Source organism: Chlamydotis macqueenii, chromosome 6, assembly GCF_036417535.1.
Source record: "Chlamydotis macqueenii isolate bChlMac1 chromosome 6, bChlMac1.mat, whole genome shotgun sequence".
Taxonomy (NCBI): domain Eukaryota; kingdom Metazoa; phylum Chordata; class Aves; order Otidiformes; family Otididae; genus Chlamydotis; species Chlamydotis macqueenii.
In genome coordinates, this window is record NC_141561.1 from 30133581 (window position 1) to 30160400 (window position 26820).

The following is a 26820-nucleotide window of genomic DNA, read 5'->3' on the forward strand; positions in this document are numbered from 1 at the left end:
TCTGAGATTGGAAATGATTGACACTGAAATAATGCTGCGATGCGTGATTTGGAAGAAAAGTTGTTTCCTGTAAAGTAACATTTGAAAGTAATAAAGGCAGCTACAGTCTGAGCGGTTTTGACTCTGAAAGTCGAAGAAGACCTTATGTTTCTGGATTCTTGATGCTACTCTGCTTTATCTGTGAACATCAAGCAGCCTCTGTGTGTGGTTTAAGTCCTTGTCATGTTTTGTGTGCAGCACTCTGCTGCCTTGGATATTCCATTAGGTGAAACAGAAGAGATCTGTGCTGTTCTGAAGTTGTCTTGAAGAATGGTGGTGAGATCAGTGATGTTTCATGTAACTGTATTTGTTGTTCCATTTGCTTTTTAAAGTCTGAAAACTTGTACTGGAAAAGCAAGACCAGAATATCAATCAGAATTAATTTTATCCATGAAAACCGTACATCTTAAATGTGAATTATACATCTGAATCACACATGTGAAATTTATGGCATCATGCAATAAAGGAATAAGTCCTAGTGCTCATGGACTTTTAACTCAGGCATTTTGAAAGTTCATGTTGGAACACTGTATTCTTACTGTATCAGTAAAAAAAATCAGCAATGTGACATAATTTTAGGTATAAGTGAAGTAAATTCAGACAAAGAAGATTCCATTCATTTAAGAGTTTGTGGATGTGTAAGATGGGGGGAGGAAATCTGCCACCTCAGCTTCATTTACTTACACTCTACTTCCTGGAGCTGAAGGCTTTACCATCTGGAAGTTGAAAAGATTAGAGTGAGGGATTTTATTACTTTCAGCAAAGGATCCTTTAGGTTAGATCCGTTTGGGAATACTTAGGGTAGAAGAAAGGAGGTTAGGTAAATTAATTAATGAATATGTAAGCTAAATTCCAGTTTGTGTGAATTACAGTTGGTAGCAGATACTGCAGCAAGAAATAGGTATTGATATTTTATTGGTCTGGAATTGATAGAGAACTTAATTTTTTTTTTTTTAATGGCTGTTGTCACAATGTAACAGACATTTATTTCTATCAAGTGAGGATTTTACAGCTCAAAAATGGGAAGCTCCTTAGAATCTACAGTTCATATTTCTAGAACTGTTTCTGCATGTGTTTTTCCTTTGCAGGCACCATAGTGGTCTTTCCCAGTGTAATAGTTGCAGTCCTATTCCAAAGTGTGTGTTGAAGGTTTTTTGGTGGTATGTTTTTTTTGTTGTTGTTTTGGTTTGGTTTTGTTCCCACAGAAATTCTGTTTCAAGATTTCTCCTAGCTTGTCCCTGTTCATTTTTAGTACTTAGCACTGAGCATCCCTTAACTGTGTTTTTGCAAGTGTTATTTTGCTGTTAGATTTTTTTGTTGTTGTTGTTTAGGCTCCATTTTTACCATGCACTTTCTATCTTTAGTTAAGTCTTTCTAGATTTAATTTACTTCATGAACCAAAACTGTGAACCAAGAAGGTGTTTGGGAAAGGTAGGGTTACACGGAAAGTAATTTGCATGGAAGTGTTTTCCTAAGTAAAGAAATTAATGAATTGCAAACAAACTAATATAAAGAAGAGTTATTTTATATTAACTGACGCAAAGAGAGGATGAGCCTGTATTGTTTAGCGTAGGATGGGTTATCACACAGGATCCTAACAAGAGAATGTTTTAGTTTTAGTGTAGGATGACTACGTGAAGTTGTTTCTAAGGAAACTGGTGCTGAGAGAATAAGGTAACATTTCTATGGCTAACCTACGTATGTGTGTGTATATATATTTTTAAGTATGTAGAATCTTTATAATAGAATAATTAACATGTGTTTTGCTGTATTTAATACTGCAGGATAATTTCTTTATTATCTTATCATTTCCCAAATCCTGTAAGTAAAGTAGAGGAGTACTTTCTTCATATATAGAAGATAAATATCTGCTTCCACATTCTTAGTCATCTTAATTATTCTCTTTTCTGCTTCATTGATTGCATGAACTCCTAAGAGAGGGATTTAGCTACCAGTGTACAATTGTGTTTTATTCAGGTTCTTGGATTCTGTGAGGCGAACCGGACTTAAATTTTTCTCTAGAGTCCCCTGACTTTCATAGCTCTCTACAACTACTCTATGCAATACAATGAAAACATCAGCTTTTAAATAATTTTTTAAACTCTGTTATAAAGTGTCTATTTTCAGTGTTGTATTTTCATTTGCACTGCCCTAATTGCTTGTCTTCAGCAATTTTGTGTCTGCAAAGCACAGTTTCAGTGTAGAAATTGTAGAAAGATAGAAGGTTTGGAAGTTGAGCTTTCTGGTGCTTGAAAAGGCACAGAGTATAATTTAGGTGTTAAAATGACTTAGAGGAGGCTTTTTGGAACAGATGGGCTGTGTCCTTTCTTTGCTCCTTTTTTTTTTTTGGCAGCAGCTGGAATTGATGCAACCTTTTTGATAGTAATTGGAGCTCACTGTGCAAGTATGGTACCACGAAAATTTACAGGAGTATTGCGAATCGTCTTTGACTTCATTGTGGTAAGGCTTTCTTCCATCATTTTCACATAACTTTCTTTGTTTCCAGTATCCAAAAAGAAAGTTTTTTAGCCTGGTTATTACTAGTGAGTCAGAATGGGCAGGGAAGAAATATCTTATCCAAGTTGTTTTTCATGACTAAGGCTTGTCTAATAAGGCTGGCAACCTACATCCCACATACAGAATACGTCAGCATTTATATTATAAAATTGGAATGCATGTCTGTCTGCTTAAGCTTGCAATTAAATTACCTAAGAACTGGAGTTGAAGAGGGCGCTCTTTCTGTTAAAGAGAATGCTTGAGCTTATGATTAAAATTAATAACTGAGAATGTTTTGTTTCTTTCTGCATTTGTCAGTTTTGTACCTTGTAGAAGTTTCTGTTTGTCTGTGCAATGGAGCTGTACGACCAAGAGAGTTCTGGCAGAATGCTTGTACCTGTTTCTAATGCTAAGTTGCAGTTGTAGTTCTGATTTGTTGAGAACAACAGTTTTTAAATTTATTTTTTATATCCTTACCAAAATGTCAGCTTATATAAATTATTATTCTGTTACAGTCATATTTAATAAACACTTATGTAGATGGATAGAAGGGAATCACAATGGTATTTATAAGTTTATTATAAAAAAGGAAGGAGAGATGCTCTGAGGAGAAGTTTTTTTTGTAAAGCGCATCAGTTAAGTGCTAGCTTACACCATCATTAAGTTTTCTCCTTTACTCTTCTTGTTCTACAAAAGAAGTAATTATATAAAACAAATATTATAGTATTTATCTAAAATATCTTCTTATTGCCCTCTTGTTATTTTGAGTCCTACTCATACACTTTGAGAAATAGTATACTGTTTGCAGTTGTCCTGGTTTTGGCAGGGATGGAGTTAATTTTTCCTCTCAGTAGCTGGTATGTTTTGGATTTTGTGTGTGAAGAATGTTCATAAACACCCTGATGATACCAGTTGTTGTGAATGAGACCAAGGACACCGTCCTGCTTTCCAAGTCTCGCTAATTTGCAGATGCAGGAAGCTGGGAGAAAGACAGACAGCATAATTGATCCAAACTGGCCAAAGAGAGTATTCCATGCCATAAACGTCATGCTCAGTATATAAGTGGGGGCAGGCGAGGGTGGGTATCTGCCTTCCTGGCATCCATCCTTCCTGCTTGTTTTTGCTGGCATCGTTCCCCCTACCTTGCTGGCTCCCTTTTGCTCCTTTGCTTGCTGCTCGGGTTTGTTTCCGTGATCGCTGCTCGGGACGGGCTGTATCGGTCATTGGGACATCGGGTGGTGAGAAAACACATATTGTTCACTTTGTATATTTTTAATATCCTTATATTCTGTTATTATTGTAGTTTTTCCTTTTATTTTAGTAAATTGTCTTCATCTCAACCCACGAGTTCTCCTTCCTTCCCAATTCTCTCCCCCATCCCCCTGGGGAGGGGGAGAGTGAGCGAGAAGCTGTGTGGTGATTTGGGCTAAACCATCACAGTCATTCTGGCGCCCAACGTGGGGCTCGAAGGGTTGAGGTAAGGACAGATCTGACTAGAGTGTGTTAAAGTTGTTACAAGTGCTCATTATTTTGTTTGAATCCCTGGTCACAATGTTGTACTACGTGTTCACATGGTTGTGTTATGTCTCTCCTAAGTTGCATCACATATTTCCTTTGGTGCTGTTTATCACTTCTCGGAAATGGATGAGAATTCTCATTTTGATTTACTGGGCACTACTGGCTTATGATATGGTATCATCACTGGTCATTAAACTAATCTGGTCCTTGTTTTCGGCATTGCTGGCAACTCCGTACTTTGGATGCCATTTGGTAAGAATTATTAATAATCACACATTTTTCTTTTTCTCCCCGGAGAACCAATCTATGGGGAAGTCAGAGGAGGGTACCTTCCCATACTCCTTTACCTTCCCTTTTTCTTTTGAGCGAGTCACATCAGCTCTCGAGAATTTGGAATATCCTTGGGATGTGCAAGCCAGCATACTCCTATTGCTCTGTGTCCTAAATGGGTTTCAGATGTTGTTTAGGATTAAACAATTATTTACAAAATTCACCCGGAGATCTACCTTGAGGTTGGAGGGGCAGGGGTGGCATGGTATGTGGGAGAAGACAGGCAGGTACCTAGAAAACTTCTCACCTCCAATGGTCTGGAACTTCACTCCCGAACAACTACAGAATCCAGATGAAGTGATCGAATATTTGAAAGAAAAATGCCATAGCTATTCTAAAGAGGCAAAGCTTACCGCTTTGTGCTGGGCACTGGCTAGTATCTACCAAACACTGCTTAACGTGCAGCACCCTCAGGAAGAAGGGAGAAAAAATCAACTGACCGATACCCTGGCTACTCCAGCCCCGGCTGCCGGCCCTGCGGCTACTCCAGCCCCGGCTACCGGCCCTGCAGCTGCTCCAGCCCCAGCTACCGGCACTGTGGCTACACCAGCCCCGGCTACCGGCCCTGCGGCTGCTCCAGCCCCGGCTACCGGCACTGCAGCTGCTCCAGCCCTGGCTACCGGCCCTGTGGCTACTCCAGCCCCAATGACAGGCACTGCGGCTACTCCAACTCTAGCTACTGGCACTGCAGCCGAATCAGAGAACCAACCTGTGTCAGTATCAGTCGCCCCTGTACAGAAGAAGAAATCTTGGAAGCGAAAGTCAGCTCGTTTAGTAAGGGATGAGGGAAAACCAGGACCATCACGAACAGAGGAAGAAGAAGAGGAACTCATGAGAGAGGAACTCATGAGAGAGGAACTCATAAATGAGACTGAAACCACCCGATCCTTATCCCTGAATGAGTTGCGAGACATACGAAAAGATTTTGGCCGCCGTCCAGGCGAGCACTTTCTCACCTGGTTGCTTCGATGCTGGGATAATGGGGCCAGTAGCCTGGAATTAGAAGGTAAGGAAGCTAAACAGCTGGGATCCCTTTCTAGGGAAGCAGGCATTGACAAAGTAATTGGAAGAGGTGCACAAGCTCTCAGCCTCTGGAGGCGGCTCCTGTCAAGTATGAAGGAAAGATATCCCTTCAAGGAAGATATTACTTATCATCCAGGCAAGTGGACCACTATAGAGAGAGGTATCCAGTACCTAAGGGAATTAGCTGTGCTGGAAGCCATTTATAGTGACCTAGACAGCGAGGAGTCACCCCAAGATCCAGATGAAGTCCGGTGCACACGGCTCATGTGGCGGAAATTTCTACGGAGTGTACCATCATCGTATGCCAATTCATTGGCAATTATGCTCTGGAAAGAGGGAGAGGGACCAACAATAGATGAATTGGCTACTCAGCTCCGGCAATATGAAGACACTCTCTCTTCTTCCCTCGTCTCAGCTGTGGAGAAACTGTCTCGGGAGGTCCAGCAGTTAAAAGAGGATAGGTCCTACTCCCCGCCCATACAGAGCAGTATTTCAGCTATTAGGAGTAAACGTTTCCCTGCTCAAGAGAGACGGTACACACGGCGAGGTATCCTGTGGTTTACCTTGCGTGACCAAGGAGAGGACATGAGAAAGTGGGATGGGAAACCTACCTCAGACCTAGAGGCACGGGTACGTGAGCTGCGGGGAAAAACATTTGCAAATAGAGGTTCTCCCCGGAAAACTGCTGCCCGGTTAGAGAATCTCGTTGTAAAAGTACGTCACATAGATGCCCACATACCCAAGAGTCGAGCCACAGAAGAACACCAAAATAACCACAGGGTGGATCAGGCTGCTAAGATTAAAGTTTCCCAAGTGGACCTAGACTGGCAACACAGAAGTGAACTATTTTTAGCTCGGTGGGCTCATGACACCTCGGGCCATCAAGGTAGAGATGCAACATACAAATGGGCTCGTGATCGAGGGGTGGACTTGACCATGGATACCATTGCACAGGTTATCCATGAATGTGAAACATGTGCTGCAATTAAGCAGGCCAAGCGGTTAAAGCCTCTTTGGTATGGGGAACGATGGCTGAAGTATAAGTATGGAGAGGCCTGGCAAATTGATTACATCACACTCCCACAAACCCGTCAAGGTAAGCGCCATGTGCTTACAATGGTGGAAGCCACCACTGGGTGGCTAGAGACCTATCCTGTACCCCATGCCACTGCCCGAAACACCATCTTGGGCCTTGAGAAGCAAGTTCTCTGGCGACATGGTACTCCAGAAAGAATTGAGTCAGACAACGGGACTCATTTCCGAAACAATCTCATAGATACCTGGGCCAAAGAGCATGGCATCGAGTGGGTATACCACATCCCCTATCACGCACCAGCCTCTGGAAAGATTGAACGGTACAATGGACTGCTGAAAACTACACTGAAAGCAATGGGTGGTGGGACCTTCAAAAATTGGGATAAACATTTAGGAAAAGCTACCTGGTTAGTTAACACTCGGGGATCCACCAATCGAGCTGGCCCTGCCCAGTCAGAACTGTTACATATTGTAGAGGGTGATAAAGTCCCTGTAGTGCATCTAAGGAATATGTTAGGAAAGACGGTCTGGGTTATTCCTCCCCTGGGCAAAGGCAAACCCACCCGAGGGATTGCTTTTGCTCAGGGACCTGGATGTACTTGGTGGGTGATGCGGGAGGATGGGGAAGTCCGATGTGTACCTCAAGGAGATCTGATTTTAGGTGAGAACAGCCAATAATTTGAACTGTATATAAGCATTTCCATAGTTCTTATATGTCATATCAAAGGTATTGCAGCAAGAACACCCTGATCAGTGAAGAATGAGTTTCAATAAAACCAAGAGAGATGCAACGATGATGGAACAGGAACTGGCGCCCAACAATTCCCTCAAGATCAACATCTTCAATTTGCAGACCATGGACATGATACACCAGCCATGCCAGATGTACCAACTGCGAGTTCCAGATGCAGCATGCAACAGTCCCATGCTACATACCATCTCTTGTCCTGAAAGACTGTATGACATATGGAACCCAAAGTCATGGACTAAATGAACTCAACAGACTTTGGAGGGATAGCCCATAGATTGAAGGAGTTACATCTGTGTGTGTGTATATGTATATGCATGACGTAGATGGTATGGAATAAGGGGTGGATACTGTCCTGGTTTTGGCAGGGATGGAGTTAATTTTTCCTCTCAGTAGCTGGTATGTTTTGGATTTTGTGTGTGAAGAATGTTCATAAACACCCTGATGATACCAGTTGTTGTGAATGAGACCAAGGACACCGTCCTGCTTTCCAAGTCTCGCTAATTTGCAGATGCAGGAAGCTGGGAGAAAGACAGACAGCATAATTGATCCAAACTGGCCAAAGAGAGTATTCCATGCCATAAACGTCATGCTCAGTATATAAGTGGGGGCAGGCGAGGGTGGGTATCTGCCTTCCTGGCATCCATCCTTCCTGCTTGTTTTTGCTGGCATCGTTCCCCCTACCTTGCTGGCTCCCTTTTGCTCCTTTGCTTGCTGCTCGGGTTTGTTTCCGTGATCGCTGCTCGGGACGGGCTGTATCGGTCATTGGGACATCGGGTGGTGAGAAAACACATATTGTTCACTTTGTATATTTTTAATATCCTTATATTCTGTTATTATTGTAGTTTTTCCTTTTATTTTAGTAAATTGTCTTCATCTCAACCCACGAGTTCTCCTTCCTTCCCAATTCTCTCCCCCATCCCCCTGGGGAGGGGGAGAGTGAGCGAGAAGCTGTGTGGTGATTTGGGCTAAACCATCACAGCAGTCTAAAATTTCTACCTTGTTACATTTCAATGTTTTGTTTTGTGTTACTCTGTTAAAAAAGCCATTCTACCTCTCTACCACTTAATTCCATGTCCTTCTAAGACAGAGTTCTTTTTTTTTTCAGTTTTGAAAATTATTCCCATATCCAGGTTAGAAGTTGAGTTTTTTTTATGATCTTTGTCATTAACTGCCCCTTAAGCACTTTTCTGAATCAAATGTAGGCCAGTATTTCAAATAAGAACATATTATCAATTTTGTATACTCTACTTACGTGTTTTCAGATTTAGTTTGTACCATTTCTGTGTGGTCAGACATCTTGGTTTCTTTTCTAACTGCTGATACATTCCTGGGCGGGTGTTTTCATTAGGTTATTGAATGTATTACCCAGTCTTTTTCCATTTGGTCTTTTAAACCTCTGCATTCAGGAGTGGCTTATCATTAGAACTTCAAATTGTTTTTTTTGTTATCTGCATTTGTCAAGAGTGTTGCCCCATTTCCTTTTTCCAGAGTTCACCAGTCTTGCTAATGTGTGTGGTGGGGAAGCATTTTTCCTGTGTAGTTCTGACCACCTTATCCCATGTTGTCTTTTATCTGTTCTTCTTCCCAGAGTGTTAATTATATTAAATGAAGATGCTCTTGTTACAGAGCTAGGAACCTTGTGGATCAAAGGAATTGAATGTAGATTTAGTTCAGAGTAAGGATGCATTCTTGATGCTTTCCATGCTACTTTTTTACAGAAGTAGCATGGAAAAATCTTTCTTTAAATACAGTTCATTCTATGTTCAGTAATGAATTGCAGGTATGAGAGGTGTGTATATGTAGCTATATTGATAATTGAGTTTTCTGTTCTTTTACACCTACTGTCAGCCAGTAATGTTCTCTTGCATCAGTGGCAGTGGAAAGAGATCATACAGCTTGAATATTTGTTTTTCTTGCGATAGTCCCGGTTTTAATTGCAAAATAGTCTTGCCATAGCCTTGGAGGTAAAGATATATAATACTGTTATTTACCATGCAGCTAGGACTCAGTTACATTATATACATCGTGACATCTTTTATGTAATTACTAAAGGCCGGGTTGGAGGAGGCTCTGGGCAACCTGATCTGGTTGCAGATGTCCCTGCTCCTTGCAGGGGGGTTGGACTAGATGGCCTTTGAAGGTCCCTTCCAACCTTAACCATTCTATGATTCTATTCTAAAAAAAAATTGACTCATTCTTGAAGTGCATGTCCCATTTATGTAACCTCCCCAATGTATTTTGAAGCGAGTATAAAATCCAGGCTTCTTTCAAACAAACAAACAAACACTCCAAATAAAATACAAACCACCAACAAGAAAAGTCTGTTTACTTGAATGGTCATATCTTCTTAAATGCCAACAATTATTAATAACTGATTGACAGCACTTTTTTTTTTTTTTTTTCATTTTAATCCTCACTGTAATAGTTGGTACATCTATATAGCGAGTGCCATTGGCTCTGATTATTTGGGTAATCATTTTGCTGTTGCAAATTGATCTTGGTTAGTGGTTTAAATACATTATTATTTACCAGTCTGCATTTAGTCAGTATGGTTTTACTCTAAATGTAAGTGAAAAACATACTCTCTGATGAGAGAAGTTGATTAAACCCCTTTTCTTGTCTGTTACTGTAGAAGTCAAAAGTTCTTGGGTAGTTATTAGTTTTGTGTTTCATTGTTTTGATAATATATTATTGTAATAATATATTATTTCAGAATGATATTTTTGAAGATGATAATATAGAGAATGGTGAATTATATGAAAAGTATATTTAAAATTATAATCTATTTCTAGGTAAGCAAAAAAAAGGTAATTTAAAGATAATCACACGGGATTTCACTCTTGGTAACTTCAGTTTCATCGTCTCATGGTTTATAAAGATCTTGTAACTAGTCTAATCCTCCCCAAACTGTCATCGTAAGTATACCTCGAAAGTTAAAGTTGTGAAGTGTTATCTCATATATCCCAATGGAACTTAAGTTGTTAAATGTCTAGGCAGCTCATGTGTTAATGTCAGGAGTTAACTCCTTATTTCATCCTTTTTTTGTGTATGTGCATAGCATGAGCTAGGAGAGTGCTTTCCCTTGTAAAATTCTGTTTAGATCTCAACTGTAATTGACAAATGCGCAATGCAAGACTGTGACTTCCTTTGAGAACAGAGTATTGTAGCTTTAATATTAAGCATAAATATTCCAGGTCTAATGATTTAACAGCCTTATGTCTCATATTCTGCCACTTTATGGCAAATGAGTAAGTTTAGGAGCACACTCTCTTTTAATTGTTATTTGAAATGCTTTTTTTGGGGAAGCCTTTCAGTAATTGATTTTTATATTTGATTTTAACAATGAGTAACTCTGTTCCCAACAGTCACTCATTGTTAAAATAGGTTTTGTGTTCCGTGCTTTAGTCTGAATTTAAACCTGCTTGCTTGTTCGATATTTAAGGAATCTTAACAATTATTCTGTATGTCTAAACATAGAAGTTTGTCTAAACATGCAAGTTTGAACCCTTGCACCCCTGTGATGCAATGTTTTGTGGTTTTTTTTTTTTTTTTTTAATTATCTTCTGATTAAATTTAGTTTTAGAAAACCTGCAGATTTGGTTTGTAAGCAAACTGACAAGTGAATGAAAAATTTTTAACTGTAACAGCCTGATTCTCCAACCAGGTCTATGCACATCTGCATCTGCTTAGCCCTTTTGTGGGGAAAACTACAAAAATAGAAATTCCCTTGTCTGATTTTGCTGGTATGTAACAGTGATTCTTGCTTTGGGGCTAAAATAACTCAAGTTCCTATCCAGGAAAAAATGATGTCTAACTTAATGTAGATCTGAAAAGACGCACCTGGTGAACTTCCAGGATCTCTATCTTTGGTTTTGACACTAGGGATAGCAGGTTAGGTACAACTGAACCTCTAGGTAGCAAGTGTAGTAACTTAGAGCTAGTTGAGACTCCATGACATATCTAGAGAGCAGTGTATATCGGATATCATATCTGGATGTAAAGGTTGTTTCTAGCATGTTGTAAAACTTGGGGAGCTTCTAGAAGTCCTAAATCAAGTCTTACAGACCTGATATTCTGTCTTGAAGATGTGTGCCTGATAATGACAAGAAACAACTGATAATAAGTTAAATACACACACACACACACATATGTATATATATATATATATATATATTTGTCTTTCAGGTCTCCTGTGCATATTTAAAAGTCTGTATGTGATTATTTACAGTGTACCTATAGGGTAGAAATTTGTTGTGTGGTTTTTTTTGGTTTTTTTGGGGGGGGGGGGTTGGGTTTTTTTTGTTTCCCCCCCCCCCCCAACCCCTCAGGTAGTGTCAGAGAAAGAAGAGGAGGATTTTCATTTCATTCATTTTGAATTGTATTATTTAAGATTTCTGCAAGGAATTCCATTTTTTTTTTAAAAAAAAACCAGTTTATTTTAGAAAATTCATGGAGGAAGTTGGTTTGTTTATACTATCTTGTGATAAGAGCTTTCACTTGCAGTGTAGCCTGAAATAGATGGTACCTTCTGTTATCCTATCTCTAATTAGCACAGAGGAGGGGAAGACAAAAGCGGAACCTTTTAGTAATTCAGTAATTTGGAAAAGTAATTAATTGAATAAGCAGTATGGAATGGAATATACCCATTGTTCGTACACTTCAGTTTCCTGTTAGAGGTCTCCAAATACTGAAATCCTCTCGTTTACGTAGACTGGGCTCATTTGTGTGTTGTTTATCTCATGCTCAGCATGAAGGGATCCTGCAGTGAAAAGTGAAATTTAGTTTAATGCATGATTTTTGCAATGTCGTTGAAATTTCGGCTCTATAAGGAATATGTATTAAGAACAATAGAAGAGTCTTTAATATATTCAATTTAAGAGGTTTATGCTCTGCAAAGTCAGAGTATTGATTCACCTCACATTTTATAAAAGTATTACTCTTTTATTTGATCTTGCATCTTTCTTGCACTATTCTTTGTAAGAAATAGTGCTTCAGTTTTCCTTTCTTGTGTGCTTGTAGGACTGTGCATCACTAATACATAAGGGTTTTCCACATAGGTGACAAAACCTTTTTGGGTGAAGATGATTCTTCCCTTCTTCCCCCTGCTAAAACATGGTGCCTTTTTTTAAATTATTTTTTATTTTTTTAGTGGTAAATTGCTTTGTTACAGAAGGACCCAGATATGCTTTAGTAGATTTGATAAGCTTCAATTTGTAAAGTCAAAAAATTATATACACTACCATTTGCTTTACTTCACTATATTTCTCCTTATTTCATGACCATCAGAGTTCCTTTTCACCTTTCAGAAAACAAGGCAGTACTTGAAGGCTTGACAAATGCATCCCAGGCTGAAAAACTGCTGCATTCCTCCTCCTCTTCCTCCTTTAGAAAACTGACTTCTTTAAAGAGGTAAAGTTGAATATTGCACTTTCTGTAATTTTTTTTTTTTTTTTTCAGGCAATGTGAACTAAATCTCAACGTCTTCTGTAGCATGCCCTGTGGTGTTTCAAATTAACTTATGTCCACGTCTCATTCTGATGACTGATACCTGTTTCCCTCTCTATTGAAAAGGATGTCTTTGGAAACCTTTGTTTGCAGAGGTCTATTTAGTTGTGTTGTGTTATTTTATATAATTATTTCTCAACACTTCTGCTGAAATAAGTCATCCACGTGTTACTTGAATTTAAATTAATCTAATGTAATTTCTGAATCTGATATCTTTTAGGGTATTTAAACATGCTTTAGAAATCTCAGGCAATTCCTCACCCACAGGAGCTTGTCTTCTCTGATTGACTTGCTGCCAAGGGCCATGTGAAATGTTATATTGTAGCACTGCTCGTACAAAGTTGCTAACGTTGAACTTCCAGCATCGCAACATAATATCTTATTTCACTTCATTTTCCGTTTAACAAATACTAATCTGTTCTTAAAAATAAATCTTCTTTCAGAAATTAAAACAAGCATGTTTCAGAGACCAGAATAGCTGATTCCAATCATGTAGCCTGGCTATTTAAAGGCCATTTATCATAGGACTTCCATGATGTAACCTGTATATCAAACCTGTAATTTTTGATAGAGCCTAAATAATTTTCAAAACACATCTGAAAGAAAATTTTAAAAAGTAAATGATTCACTTAATATTTACCTGCCTCTTCTTATAAATTGTACAACAAATTCTGCAAATAGTAGCACTTAAGTAACGTCAAGAATATTTAATATGAGGTTGATGAGCATAAGTGTTTATGGGATTAAAGATGATTGTAGCAGTCTTTATCTTGTTATCATTTGGTTGTGGAAGTGTTTATCTTCCCCCTGCCCTGCCCCATCCCAGGATTCAGAAAAAGCTAACTGTATTGAAGGAAAAAAAATGTTAATGTAAAAAAAAGGGAAAAAGGGCTTTGAAGCTGATTGGTATTTGTAGCTTTTAGGAAAAATGTGGAAAATATATATATGAATGACAGCTTTGTTGCATATAATTGTTATATACCAATATCAACTTATTTAAAAAAAAGAAAGTGACCAAAGTATGCCTTAAAATACAGTGTCCCTTCACACATTTTCTGTTTCTTGTTTCTGTTCAGGCAGCTGTTAACCTGTAGGTCCTGTAAAAAATTTTTTTTGGTGAAACCTTAACTAAGATTTGCTGTCTTCGTATGTCTGATATGGCTTCAAATAGCTCTTATATTTTACTCCATTTATCCCTTTTCAGGTCACTCTTCTTAGGTTTTAGTTTCTAGTCTTAGGCTACAGCTTCATTTCACTTAAACAGATTAAAATTTTCTGGCGCCGTAATGAATTCCAGGTATTGCCAACCTGTACTGAGATCATGCAGAAAGACCCTTGTTGCTTAGATCTGTTTAAACATCAAGCAAGGTTTAAGGAGTAAAATTCTGCTGTTAGGTTTTCTAATAACTGGTTTTATGAAACTGCTTTACTTGAAGCTGTATATAGAACTGTTATTACAATGTCTTGCGCGATTTGTTCAATGATGCTCTTTACTTTGTTCTATTTGTCTTTTCTTTGTACTATATTTGGTAAGGGAGCAAGAATGGGGTTATTACTTTGTCTTAAATAATGCACATTTTGGGCTGAAGCACTGAATCCTTCTTTTTCCTCCTCTCCCATTAATGTGCTGTACTTTTGACTCAGAGTCTGAAGAGAACAGTTTAATCATTGTTAGAAAATGGGACCAGTGGTCCAGAACGCAACTTTTCCTATTCTTTGATATTATATAACTCTATTGGAAATATGTTAACATCTTTTCATTGGGGTAGGATTTTGCAAAACTAAGTTTTGCTGCCAGAACTGTTATTTTTATTTATTTTTTCCTTTTTCTTCTAAAGGAAGAGAGAAGCAAAAGAAGTAAGAAAATGCTGGGATCAGAACGAGGCGTTGTGGAAGAATGGCTGTCAGAATTCAAGGTGACTGGACAAGAAGAATGATAGCTTATAGCATTGGCTATACATCGATTTTTTTTTTTTTTTTTTTTTTTTTTTCCCCCCAATATCCAATAATTTACATTTTAAATATCTATTACGTGATCTTTCAACTTCTTATAATGCATAGAGCATACAAAGGTCTGTGTACATAAGTCAACTGGTACATAATATACAATGCATAGTTCTAATAGTAGTTTATTGTAGGTGTTATTGTCGAGCAGAACACTGCTATAGCAATGTGTTTTTTTAAAAGTACGTATTTCTTTGTTGATCAAGCTGACAGAATTTAACTAGCAGCTGGATAATGCTGCTCAAATTTCTAATTGAGCAACTTTTTTATTTTAAAAAAAACTAGTAAAAATGTTTGGAGTTTAAAAAAATATTAAAGGAAAATGTTTGGCTGTTTTTTTCCTCTGGTCTGCTTAAAATTAATTGTTTCATAATGAAGAATCTGAAGTATTTTTAAGCTATTTTACATGTTGATAATTATACTGAGTGAAATACAGAATAATGCATAAACGATAAAACTGGGTTTCATGACTGATATAAAATTAATCTGTTCTTTAAATTGAGAATTAGTAATTCCCCATGTTGTTGATGTTATACAATAATTAATTACATGCTGTTGTTGGAAGTTTGTTGAGGAGCCCAGGATGTGGTTGCTTGTTGGGACTTGAAGCTCATTCTGGATTATCCATACCTCTTAAATAATTTGAGGCAATTTGATAAAGACTTTGACAAGTGCCTGTTAAATACAGAGTATCAAGAGAGTCCTCATATGGAACTTAAGGAATTTTTTTTGAATCCTTTTGTGAAGATCTTTAATACTCAAAAACATTGATTTACTGGGGTAACACTTTTTTTTCCCCTCTCCTTTCTTTCTTTAGGCATTACCTGAAACACAAATTTCCAGCTATGCAGCTACACTGCATCGAAAGAAAACACTGGTACCAGCTCTTTATAAGGTCATTCAAGACCCAAATAATGAGGTAGGAGACTTTAAAAAAGACTTTTGTTCACATTCTTATATCTTCCACCTCTACAACTAAAACTGGAGTAATTGAGAAGTGGAGATGGAGAGGAAGATTCTTCAATGCTTCTTTCAAATGTAGTCTAATGTATCATCCCTCTTTTTACACTCTTGTTTTTTGACAGTTAGTTTAATGCCTTTCTGGTAAGACACAACCTCATCTGCTCCCAAAAATAGTTTATGCTGTCTGCTAGATTTTACTTGCCACAGCTGACTGTTACACTTGATTTGGCATGAGGTGTTTTGGTTTTGTGGGTTTTTTTTTCCCTAGAAGCCACCTTTCAGTCATAACAGAGACAGAGTAGGCCTTACAATGAAACTCAGTAAGACCGATGTGCTTCTCACCTGGTGGCTTATTACAGTGGAAGATGGAATCAATTTATTAAATCCTAATAAAATAACCACATCTTCTTTTGCTTATAGTAATATGATGTTTGTGTAATTTGGTTTACACTGCTGTAAACGAGAACAGAACCACAGTCCCAAAATATAAATAAACACAATGAAAACTTGGCTTACCCTTGTACGTAATTCATTTTGCAAATGACGTTAAAATGAGCTTTCTGTTCCATTGGCTTCTGCTAAGAGCATTTCTGGAAAAGTGTGAAATATAACTTCTGAATAAATTGTGCAAGACTACCTTTCTTTGCTGTGTAAACTTCTTCAGATAAAATGCTTCAAAATATTTGATTTATCATCTGTGATCTCTTGTATATTTATAAATTAAATGGCAAGTGTACTCAGCAAGAAAGTTCTTTATTTTCCTAAGCACTGCTCAGCTGCTTTTGGAAGCTGAATGCTTGATTGAGCTTAAAGGAGATTGCATAATGCTCATGCAATAAAAAAAAAATAACGCTTCATAGCTGTCAACTTCATTTCAGTATTACAAATAACTTACATAGTGACCTTCTTCTTTGTACTGAGGCTGCTGTTATGCTCTCTTCAAGCTGAAGCCACCATTGCTGCTGTTGTCTTTTAGTATATATGTATGTGTGTGTATACTTCTGAAAATGTAACAGCTTTTTTTTGCTTTGAGAATGTGCATTTCATTTTTTTTTTTATGATGCAAAGAACCAGAATTTCAAAAAGAATATCTTCTTAATGATGTAACAGTAATGTTACTGCGTACTAGTACTTGTCAAATGCCACTCTTTGGAACTGCTGTTGCTGTTTAGGCCTGATTCTGATATCCGGTATAAGATAAGCAATCCCAGACTCAAAGATTGCTAACTTCAGGTTCTGCTTGTAGAGGCAGTATGTATTTCCTTGTTGTGCTTCTTCCAAACTTATTTGCGTGTGAGGAGTATAACCCTAGCAAATTCAGTACTTTGCATAATTCTGTGGTAATATTTGGCTCTCCATGAGGGTTTTTTAAAATATGCTTTATAAAGCAGGATAACTGATTGCTTATGAAGGTAGCTTACGTGGTAGACTCTTATAAAAATTTACTTACTGGATTCTTAAACTTGATGGACAAGTAATTTTTTTAGTACAAATTAATCATAAAGTTGACCTATTTTAAAAACTTCCTGAAAGGGGCAGATTGTTTAGGGCGAACATGTATGCATTTCTAGAATCACATAGTTCTATCCTGATAAGACCAGGATTATTAATTTTACGTAGAACCAACATGTCTAGGAATCAAAACAAACAACCAAGCTGTCATCTCTAATCTAATAGGAGTACTATTAATAGGAATGCTGCTTTATATGCCTGATTTCTGATATTTGTTTAGCTTTTTTTGCACCTGTTATCTCCTTGCAGATATGCTTGTATTTATTGTTTCCAGAGATTTCTTCTTTTTCTCCTTTACGCTAGCTTCTTGTTGGTATTTTCTTTTAAAGAAACCTACAAATGTATTCAGTGATCTCTGAATTATTTAGTAACCACTTTTTTTAATTTGAACATTTGAAATGTGCTAGGCCTTTCATAAAACAAGGATACAGTTCTGTCTCTGAGGATTTGAATGTTTACAGATGGCTTTAATAATTACTGTGACTTTTAGACAGGAGTTTCTACTAAGTAAATATTAATTAAGAAATAATATACTTATGCATATTTTGAATGTAAAGTGCTATGTATGTATGAAATACTGAAATAAATATACTAGATAATACGTGCTCAATTTGATACATAAAGCCCTAGTAGTATTTTATTAAAATGATGTTAATAGAAGCTTTACAGGCTCCTAATTTAATTTAGATCCCAAACCAAAAATTAAATGTTGAGGTATTTTACATATCTATGTAAAAAGTTGTATACTCCAAATTACTGGACTTCTCTCATTCTTTATCAACGTTGTCAGTGTCAACTTTCTTCCCGCCCTCTCTTGTGGAGTCTCTCATTGCTTAGGCTTTTAGCTTAGGGTAACTAGGCTGTCAGTCAGAGGCCTTGTTACACAAGGTGCTTATTTATACCAGAGCCTTTTATAAGAAGCAATTTGTCTGATAGCAAAGTTTTATTCTACGTAGATGCCGTGTTATGTTTTATGTAATCAGTGGTTTAAAAATTGTATGCTTCATTGACCAGAATACTGTGTGTTAGAAATGAAACTGTGTTCACCCTTTCTTGGGAGATGCTCTCTTAAGGCAGCTGTCTTGATAGAAAATTCTGTCAAATTTATATTTCACGTTTGTGACATATACTAGAGTAAAATATGAGTCTTATAAAAAATAGAGTGTTCATATAAGTATGTGATGTACAGCCATACAGATTTATGGCATTGCACAGATAGCAAACATCCAAATTAATCACTTGTAGAAATGTCTGTCCCTCTGCTGATAGCAAGGGGCTTCTTCAAATGTTTCGAAAGGATAGGTGGTTCACAACAAACTACAGAAGTACTTCTTCATACAGCATAGCGAAGGAGTATCAGTGAATTCTACAGACAATTCTGGGTACTAAGATTTTTATGAATAAACAAATTAATGAAAGAAGAATGCATCATAGTCTATAAAACATACTGCTAATGTTCTGGAAGTCCTGAGCTGCATATCCCTGGGAATGAGTGTACGAACTGGAAAGGGAGTCATACGTGCCTTCTCTGAGCTTCTGCTCTGCTTTGGATATTTCCTATTTATGCCTTTTTGTCTCACCAGTACAGCTGCTATTGTGTTGGTCAAATGTAGTGTTTTTATTGCTCTAAAAATGATAATTTAATATTATTTAATATTACTGTGTGTGTATGTTGGAGTTATATAAAGCATATACGGTTAGAAAGAAGACTTATTTGAGATTCTGACCTCTGTTTTCTGACTCTGTAACTCTTCTAGATTAATATAGACACTGTAGGTTACATGGATGCCTCCGTCTTCTTGGATATTGAATCCCATGAGTATTTTCCTTAGGTCAGGTCATCCCGTTTCTTAGAATGTAATGCTAGGCTAGACTGGTCACAGACCTTATCAATTCCTCTCTGAATATATATATTTTAAATAGTTTTTTACTTTGGTATTAAAAACTTGATTAGTCATGGGAAAGGGGGAGACAGTTTGACATGGTTGGTTTTTTTTTTGTTTGTTTTGGTTTGGTTTTTTTTCTGTTCATTAACAGTTCTGTGGATGCATCTTAACTACTGGTTTGGCATTGTAGACTCTTAAAATGACAGGGTTTCTCTTGTGCTTATATCACACTGACTTGACAAGGACCTTTTTTGATTTTTGTACTGAAACCTGAAGGGCAGCGCAAGATGGAAAAATCAGTTTGCATTGTAATGAACAAATACACGCTTGTTGGGTTTGAGACTAAAAAGCTGTAAGACATTAATTCATATTTCTGTCAATAGACTTGTCATTAGCAGCTGTGATTAGCAGGTAATCTTTAACCTTTGTATTTTTATAAACCTTAGAACTGCACTATTAAAGTTTTATGATGCGCATAGTTCAAGCCATGTGTCTTTCACATGCCTTAAATTAGTGCCTGTATACAAAATAAATCTCATACTGACAGCCCTAGATAATAATGTTCTCAAAGCACAAGATGGTAGTGGCTGTAGTAAGGCCACATTTCCCAATACTGCATACTAGTGCCCCTCAGGTCTGTCCTTATAGATCTTATTAAAAGGAATGCAGATATCGTTTTGGTTCATTCACTTACTTGCCATCAAGGAATGTCAACTTTTCTGGCTGCGGTGGCTGTATGATATAGCTGCTATGTTTGCTGTTTCATTCTCCCTTATTAGAGAAGCCTAACAGTAATTCATTAGTCTTTTTGCCTTTCCACAGCTCCTGGAGCCTGTTTGCCACCAGCTCTTTGAACTTTATCGTAGTTCTGAGGTTCGGCTCAAGAGATTCACACTGCAGTTTTTGCCAGAGTTGATCTGGGTGTATCTGCGTCTTACTGCCAGCAGGGATAGGCAGAGTAATGGTTGCATTGAAGCATTGCTGCTTGGCATTTACAACTTGGTAAGTGAGACGAATGGGAATTACTGAGAAAGTATTCTTGTTATATGTCTGTGGATCAGCTCTAACAACTGGAAGATCCAGTTATTTTACATATATTCTGATAGAAAAAAAATATTGGAAACAGTTTGCTGGTTTTTGGTAACATTTGCTAGGTTGAAGTAGCATGTTTCTCTTTGTTCGCTGTTTTCTCATAAAGGTCCTTTTGCAGTTCCTTTCAAAGTCATGTTGGTGATTCATATTTCTTAAGGACAGTAATTTCTTCATTCCTTTTAGATTCAGGAAGAAAGAGGCCTCAAAATGGACAGTGGCTTCCACTGTTTTTTTCTCTGGTTAAGTTGTTGACCTTTTTCTGCACATATACTGAAACTGAAGGAGTGAAGTTATTTTCAGTACTTAGAAAGTGAAAGACAAGGATAAATCTTTTGCATTCTGCTAAATTCTATCAACTGCCCTTCATTGTGATCCTTAGAGCCTACTACAAATACTTTACTACTTGGACTAAGTTTTCACATAAACTGGAATGACTAGAGCTTGTTGTTTGGAAATTTGCTGTACAAAGTTAAAACACAGGATTTAGACTCATTTTTGCTGTAGTCTTAGGTAATTTCTCTTAGTATGTTTGCTTTAAAAACCACTGGGTTTGCTTATGTAGTAGCCTAGCAACTATAAAATCTGAGCAGTTTGAAAGCCTTTTGAGAAAACATTCTATGTATTTCTTACTGATAGAAGCCTGAAGAAATTTTGCCAGTCCCCTTGATTTCACCTTTTGTGTGGTGCATTTATTGTGAAGTACTGCACATTGTCAGCAAGTGACTCATCGGCCCTCATGTGTCTGTATCTTTTGGGCTTAATGTTTAGCCTTGCTCTGCTATGCAATGCTGTTATAAATAAATGTTATAATGTAAAGGCGGGCTAGAAAAACTTTTTGTTCCTTTTTTTGCTTTTGATGAAGTTACACTGATCAGGGACCAATGCTGTTTTTTTTTTTTTTAAGTGTTGCAGACTGATTCTGCAAAACAGTCTGTGATAGAGGTCTTTCCCGCTTTTAAAATATGTCTGTAAATTTGCTGATATTCTGCAAATGCACGGAGACCTTAGGGTGTTAACAGTTTTATTGGATCAGGACATCTAACTTCTTATTTGTTAAATGCTGTCTAAGATTGAAAATGATTCCAAGTCTTATTTCCTTACTTCTGTTTGGGGTTTGTTTTTGTTTTTTAATGCAGGAAATTGCTGACAAAGATGGAAACAACAAAGTTTTATCTTTCACCATCCCTTCGTTATCTAAACCCTCAATATATCATGAGGTAAGAGAGCTGCAGTGGTAAATTAGAATTGGATCTATTAGAGGAATGAAAACTGGATCCATGGCCAGCAGGCCATTTTAGATGCATCTTGTTGCAGTAAGTTTTCAATGTCACTACCTTGCAATTAGCGTAATTGAATCAATAGCATTAGTAGAAGAAAAGGAATGTAAATGTTGAAACATCTTTGCTGACAGTGCCCACTTTTAACAGAGGTTAGTTCTGTTGTAGTTGCAACTGTGGTTTCTTGCCTCTTATGTCTTAGTATAAAAGTAGTCTTTCTTCTTCTAACTCCTCCTTAATATAGTTTGAACTTGGAATCTTATTTTTCTTTCTCTACTGTAACTGTAGAAAAGGTCTATGCAATTAGGATAGACTTACTGTAAATGGATATGTAAGAATCAAAGTTGAAAATTACTCTCACCTGCTCTATTGCTTGTAAGTGTGGAAACTGTTTATAATAATGAAATTAGGTATCATTTTTCGATTTACTGTATTCTGGAATAATTTTCATTTTTACAGACTAGTATTTCTTTTGGCTTGGGTGGTTAGGGGTTTTAATGCTTTTGGGAACCTTTTACTTATGGCTTGATTTCTTCCCCCTCCTTCCTTCCTCCTCTAACCACCTACTTCTAGCCCTCTACTATTGGATCCATGGCTTTAACTGAAGGAGCTCTATGTCAGCATGATCTCATCAGGGTAGTTTACAGTGATCTTCATCCTCAAAGAGAAACCTTCACAGCACAGAACCGGTAGGTGAATATATTCTAACATTAGAGGTGCTTCACTAGGCAGACAACAAGTTCTTAAACATTAAGACCAAATATATTATGTGTTCAGTCCTTTCTTGACATGAAGTGCTTGGAAACAAATTTAGAGGACAGTCGTGGTAATCTTGAGGTATAGTATTTTTGCTGATTTTTTTTTTTTTTTTTTTTTTTAACTTTGTATGTTCCTCTACTAGTTAATTTAGAAGAGAGTCACTTCTCTGTCATTTCTGTGTCCATCACAAATATCTTTGGGTTTATATCTGTCAACTCAAATTTTCCTGGAACTGTAACAAAATGCAGCTTTAGCTCTGAGGCTATGACTGCTTTTTCCACAGGAAAAGGGTAATGGAGCTGAGTGGATAGACAGAACTAGGGATGAGAGAAGTTGCTCTGCTGTTCTAGTGACTGCCAGCTTTACCGGTGTCTAAAGCCAGCTCTGGGAAAACTGATAAAGTAATTTTGAATGCATTGCAGACTTGTCCAGTTCTATAACTTTGTCCAAATATTATGCCATATGACATTTTCTCCGTGGTTCTGCATATGCTAATAGTTTTCAGTAATAATAATTTTAACTGTTTAATACTGAACCTTTAATAGCCTATTTCAATTTAGTGAATGAAAGAGGATTTCAGGATTTGTGTGTTTATTTCTGACACTTTTGCATGTAGGATATTTTTTCAGACTGAATTATCAGAACTTAAACCAAAAATTCTATGAAATATTAAGAATTTAAACCATACAAGGTTTTGCTCTTGTCCCTTTTCAGGTTTGAAGTGCTGAGCTTTCTTATGCTGTGCTACAATTCTGCTATTGTCTATATGCCTGCCTCTTCTTACCAATCACTTTGTAGGATGGGTTCCAGGTGAGACACTTGCCTTTGAAATAGTCTTGCAGGGTGCATTTAGACTTCTAAATATTCTTCCAGCAAAAAGAATAATTTATTTACTTGTATTTGGTAACTTTAAAATAGGTAACTCTTGGTTAGTGCTGCAACTTAATTGGAAATTTGAAACTGTGCTTGCATACAGATAGAACACATGGATTGATTGTCTTACTACTGCATGCACTTTTGTTCTAGTTATGTAACTTTCTATTATTTGGAAAGGAAGAAAAAGGGCAATTTTGGGGGAAAATTAGTTGAAACTACTCATTTACGTATCTTTCAGACATTTTCTGTATGTTCAGCTTAAAAATCCTGTGAGGAATACCACCAGTTTCCTTTACTTCCGAATATTAATATCTTGCTTCTGAGGATGGTTTATATGAAGTGCTTGCATAATATTCTGGGTTTTACTGGTTTGTTTGGGTTTTATTTTTGGTTGGTTGGTTTATTTTTTCATGGTTTGGTTTTTTTTTTTATTTTCCCCCTTTTTTTTTTTTGCCCTGATAACATCATCCCACTTTCTGGTGAATTCAGTACTTTGATTTCTCAAACTGTTATACATGCCCTTTATATAACCTTATACTTGAATAGTCTTAGGAGCATCTGATTGGCAAAGATCCCTGTTTTTTGTTCTGAAAAATCTCAAGTATGTCTGATAGTCGCATAGGCCTGTTTTTACCAGCATTTTTGTCTAAAATTAGATAAATTCTCTCTCCTGCTCCCTCCGAACAGAAAAACTTCTTTAAATGTGTTTTGATTTAGCTTGTTTGCTTCAGCACAATGCTGCCATGAAAGAAAAGCATTATATGCAATTCAGTTATGTAGCAAAGGAGGATCAGACTAGCTTCTAACAACATATATTCTGTAGTAACACACACATGCAGTTAAGATTATAGCCTATTTTGTTTCCTGTGATTTCTACTGAGAATGGGTTAATTCTTGGTATGCTTCCATCATCTTCACTTGAGTTGTGGCTAAATTTGCCAAATATTTTGAATTTTCTTGCATTTGAAAATTGGATCTGTTCTATCAGTAGAGGCAACATTTTATAGGCTAGGGATTTTTTGTTGTTTTTGAAAGAGTGCAGCAGTTATTAGGTATTAGTGGCCATGTGTTGCTTCCATGATGAAGATTTAGAAATTAAAGTAATGAATAAATTATTCTGTTTTTTACAGAGACTTAATGCTATGCAGTATATAGCAAGGCAAGCACTTTTTCAAGGGTCAGAAATCTTTTTTTAGAAGGCAAACGAGAGCAATTCTCAATCTTGGCTTGGATCGCAGTTGGATAACACAGTAGCTGTGTTATTCAGCTTTAGGTAAAAGGTGATTGCATACTGTCTTCATATGTTAGATGGGAGATTACATATTTCTCTTCTATGCTACTGAAATATTTCCTTTAAAGAAAGTTGGTTTCAGTTACTGAATTTTGGGGAGAGTCTCCTGCTTGGTGGCTGGCAATACAGAACATCTTGCCACCCTCATTCTTTAGAAGCTGGTTATGATTTGAAGAAAACAGGTGGAGTTAAGGGCTATATAGGAATAACACTGGATTATCAGCAAGCCACATCTCAAGGTACTTATAAAACTACTTTAATGGATGAGAGAGCGACATAAGAATGTTCTGTGTTTTGTAGTTGTATTTTGAAAAATAATTTTGAAAATAAACTAAAATTTCTGTGATGTAAAGACATTTGTAGGCTTTGTGGGGTTAACATTTTGTTACAATTGTATGTTTTTTTCAGGCTATGTGTGAGTGGATTTCCACGACAGCATGAGAAACGCTGGAAAGAACACTGTGGTAGAGTGGTGTTAGACCCTGATTTCATGGTGCAGCTGCTCACAGGTGTCTATTATGCCATGTAAGTGGATGGTTTGTTTGTATAAAGAGAAATGTCTGGTTTTACATGAATTAAAATATAAATGCTAATTGGTTTATGATTGAAAAAAAATAGTTGAACTCAGAAGACAAGTTTATAACTCGGTTACTGTATTTCCTGTTACTTGCTTGCTCAGCCAACTGATAATTTGAAAGTCTCTTTGTCAGTGTTGAATTAGGTGCTGAAGGGCCAGCAGTAGGTGCTGAAGAGAGGCCTCTGGCTTCATCTTTTCCCAAGTTTCCACTACCAGCAGATACCTTATTTTCACAAGCACAATGAGCTTAGATGCCAAGATAACCTGATGAAATGCAGATCTCTTGAATGTCATTGGCTTCTGAGGTAGCAAAAATCCATTTCTGATGGGAATTCAGTTCTGCTAAATAGTGTTAACCTTTACATCTTGACCTCATTTTTTCATTCTTCAAGTTTGTCCTGATTATATCATCAACTTTGTCTTGCTTGGGGGTGACAGGGAGCAGCTTTTTTGTTATACCAACAAGATTAATTTAAAAATGCTTTGTCTGTACTTTTAAAAGAAGTGAAGAGTCTGGAGTGTATGTATAGTTGATGAACTTTCTCCGTAAGCAAAAAAGTGAAGAGCTGGATTTGGGCAGAAAAAAAAGACAAGTTTGAGTTTGTAGGATGTGATGTGTAAGATAAGTATCTTTCTTTACTTTTTAGATATAATGGTCAGTGGGATCTTGGCCAGGAGGTATTGGAGGACATAATTTACAGAGCACAACTTGAACTTTACTCACAGCCTCTGCTGGTAAGAAATAATCCATTGGAATTTAAGGACTTGGTTAAGTGTTTCTGAAGTGGACTGGTAATGAAAGCATTTGTGGCCATTTATTGCACTCCCAAATGCAGGGGGTTGTTAACGGTTGGTGTTTTCAACATAGCTATTTATACCATGCTTTTTTCTACTTGAGTATTAACCTAAGGTGTTGAGATCTCCTAGGGACTCATTAATGCTAGAAGCTAGGATTTTCTAATGTATTACAGTTAGAATGTTTATGTTGTTTTGGTGTGAGCTACTAATGAGTGATTCAAAGCAGCTTAACCGAATGGTTATGTCATAGGACATTAGTTGCAAAAAAAGATGTTTTCTTCTAGACCTTCAATGGGGCTTAGGCTATGCTTTGTGGTTTAACTGATAACACAGCAGAAAAAGCAACAGGAAAGAGCTGCAGCTGAAAAGGAGCTTCATCTCCAGAGTCAATGTCAGACTTTGATTGATCAAAGTCACGCGGGTGTTAATCTTTACCTTTGTTGGAGGAGCAGCGATACAATGGAGTTCTTCTGATTGTTTGGGATTTTTTTCAGTTTTCACTATACTTGCTGTTCATAAAAAGAGAGCAATGAAATGGAGAAAGTAGTGAAACTGGGCTGGATGCAGGTGGATTTGATTGGGGAGGATGAGGAGCTTGACAGAGAAGGGAATGGAGGGATTTTATTTCATGTCAGATGTAGGAATGCAGATCAAAGAAAGAGGGAAAATTAAGGAGTATATAGTAAAATAGACTGTTGTCTCAGTTTCTGCATCAGAATTGTGGCTCTAAGTCTTTAGTACTCCTCTGAACTAACAGCAGTAGAATTTCACTGCTCTTTACATAACTGAGAAAGGAGTGGATTGGGAAAAATCTTTTCATGTGGCAATCTGAGATCCCTCTCTTCTGCAATAAATTACATCATCTTAATGAATTAATATTGGCTGTAAAATTTATCTACAAGCTTTCTGACACTGCTGCATTTTAAATGCTTGGTATCCATTGAATTATTATAATAGCTGGTTCCTTTTGGAAATGACTCATCACTCCATCAGATTGAAAGTTTTAAATTAAATATTGAACCTGCTGAATTGGGCCACCCTGTCGAACTACTGTATTTAAAATGTATGTAGGAGGATCTGGAACTTAA

General features: G+C 37.1%; 1 protein-coding gene across 4 annotated transcripts in view; it reads left to right on the plus strand.

The window, feature by feature from the left end:
• Positions 1 to 26820, plus strand: part of HYCC2 (hyccin PI4KA lipid kinase complex subunit 2) — a 58855-nt gene that overhangs the window by 13687 nt on the left and 18348 nt on the right. For 3 of the 4 annotated variants that reach the window (XM_086750334.1, XM_086750336.1, XM_086750338.1), the window contains exons 3-11: positions 12499 to 12606; positions 14540 to 14613; positions 15519 to 15620; positions 19885 to 20064; positions 21291 to 21371; positions 22005 to 22120; positions 22905 to 23000; positions 24766 to 24882; positions 25582 to 25669. In XM_086750334.1, coding sequence (XP_086606460.1) covers positions 14563 to 14613; positions 15519 to 15620; positions 19885 to 20064; positions 21291 to 21371; positions 22005 to 22120; positions 22905 to 23000; positions 24766 to 24882; positions 25582 to 25669 — 831 coding nt within the window. In that variant the 5' untranslated portion in view covers positions 12499 to 12606; positions 14540 to 14562. Of the gene's footprint in view, positions 1 to 2392; positions 2500 to 12498; positions 12607 to 14539; positions 14614 to 15518; positions 15621 to 19884; positions 20065 to 21290; positions 21372 to 22004; positions 22121 to 22904; positions 23001 to 24765; positions 24883 to 25581; positions 25670 to 26820 lie in introns of all 4 variants that reach the window. The other variant, XM_086750337.1, reaches the window with a different exon arrangement.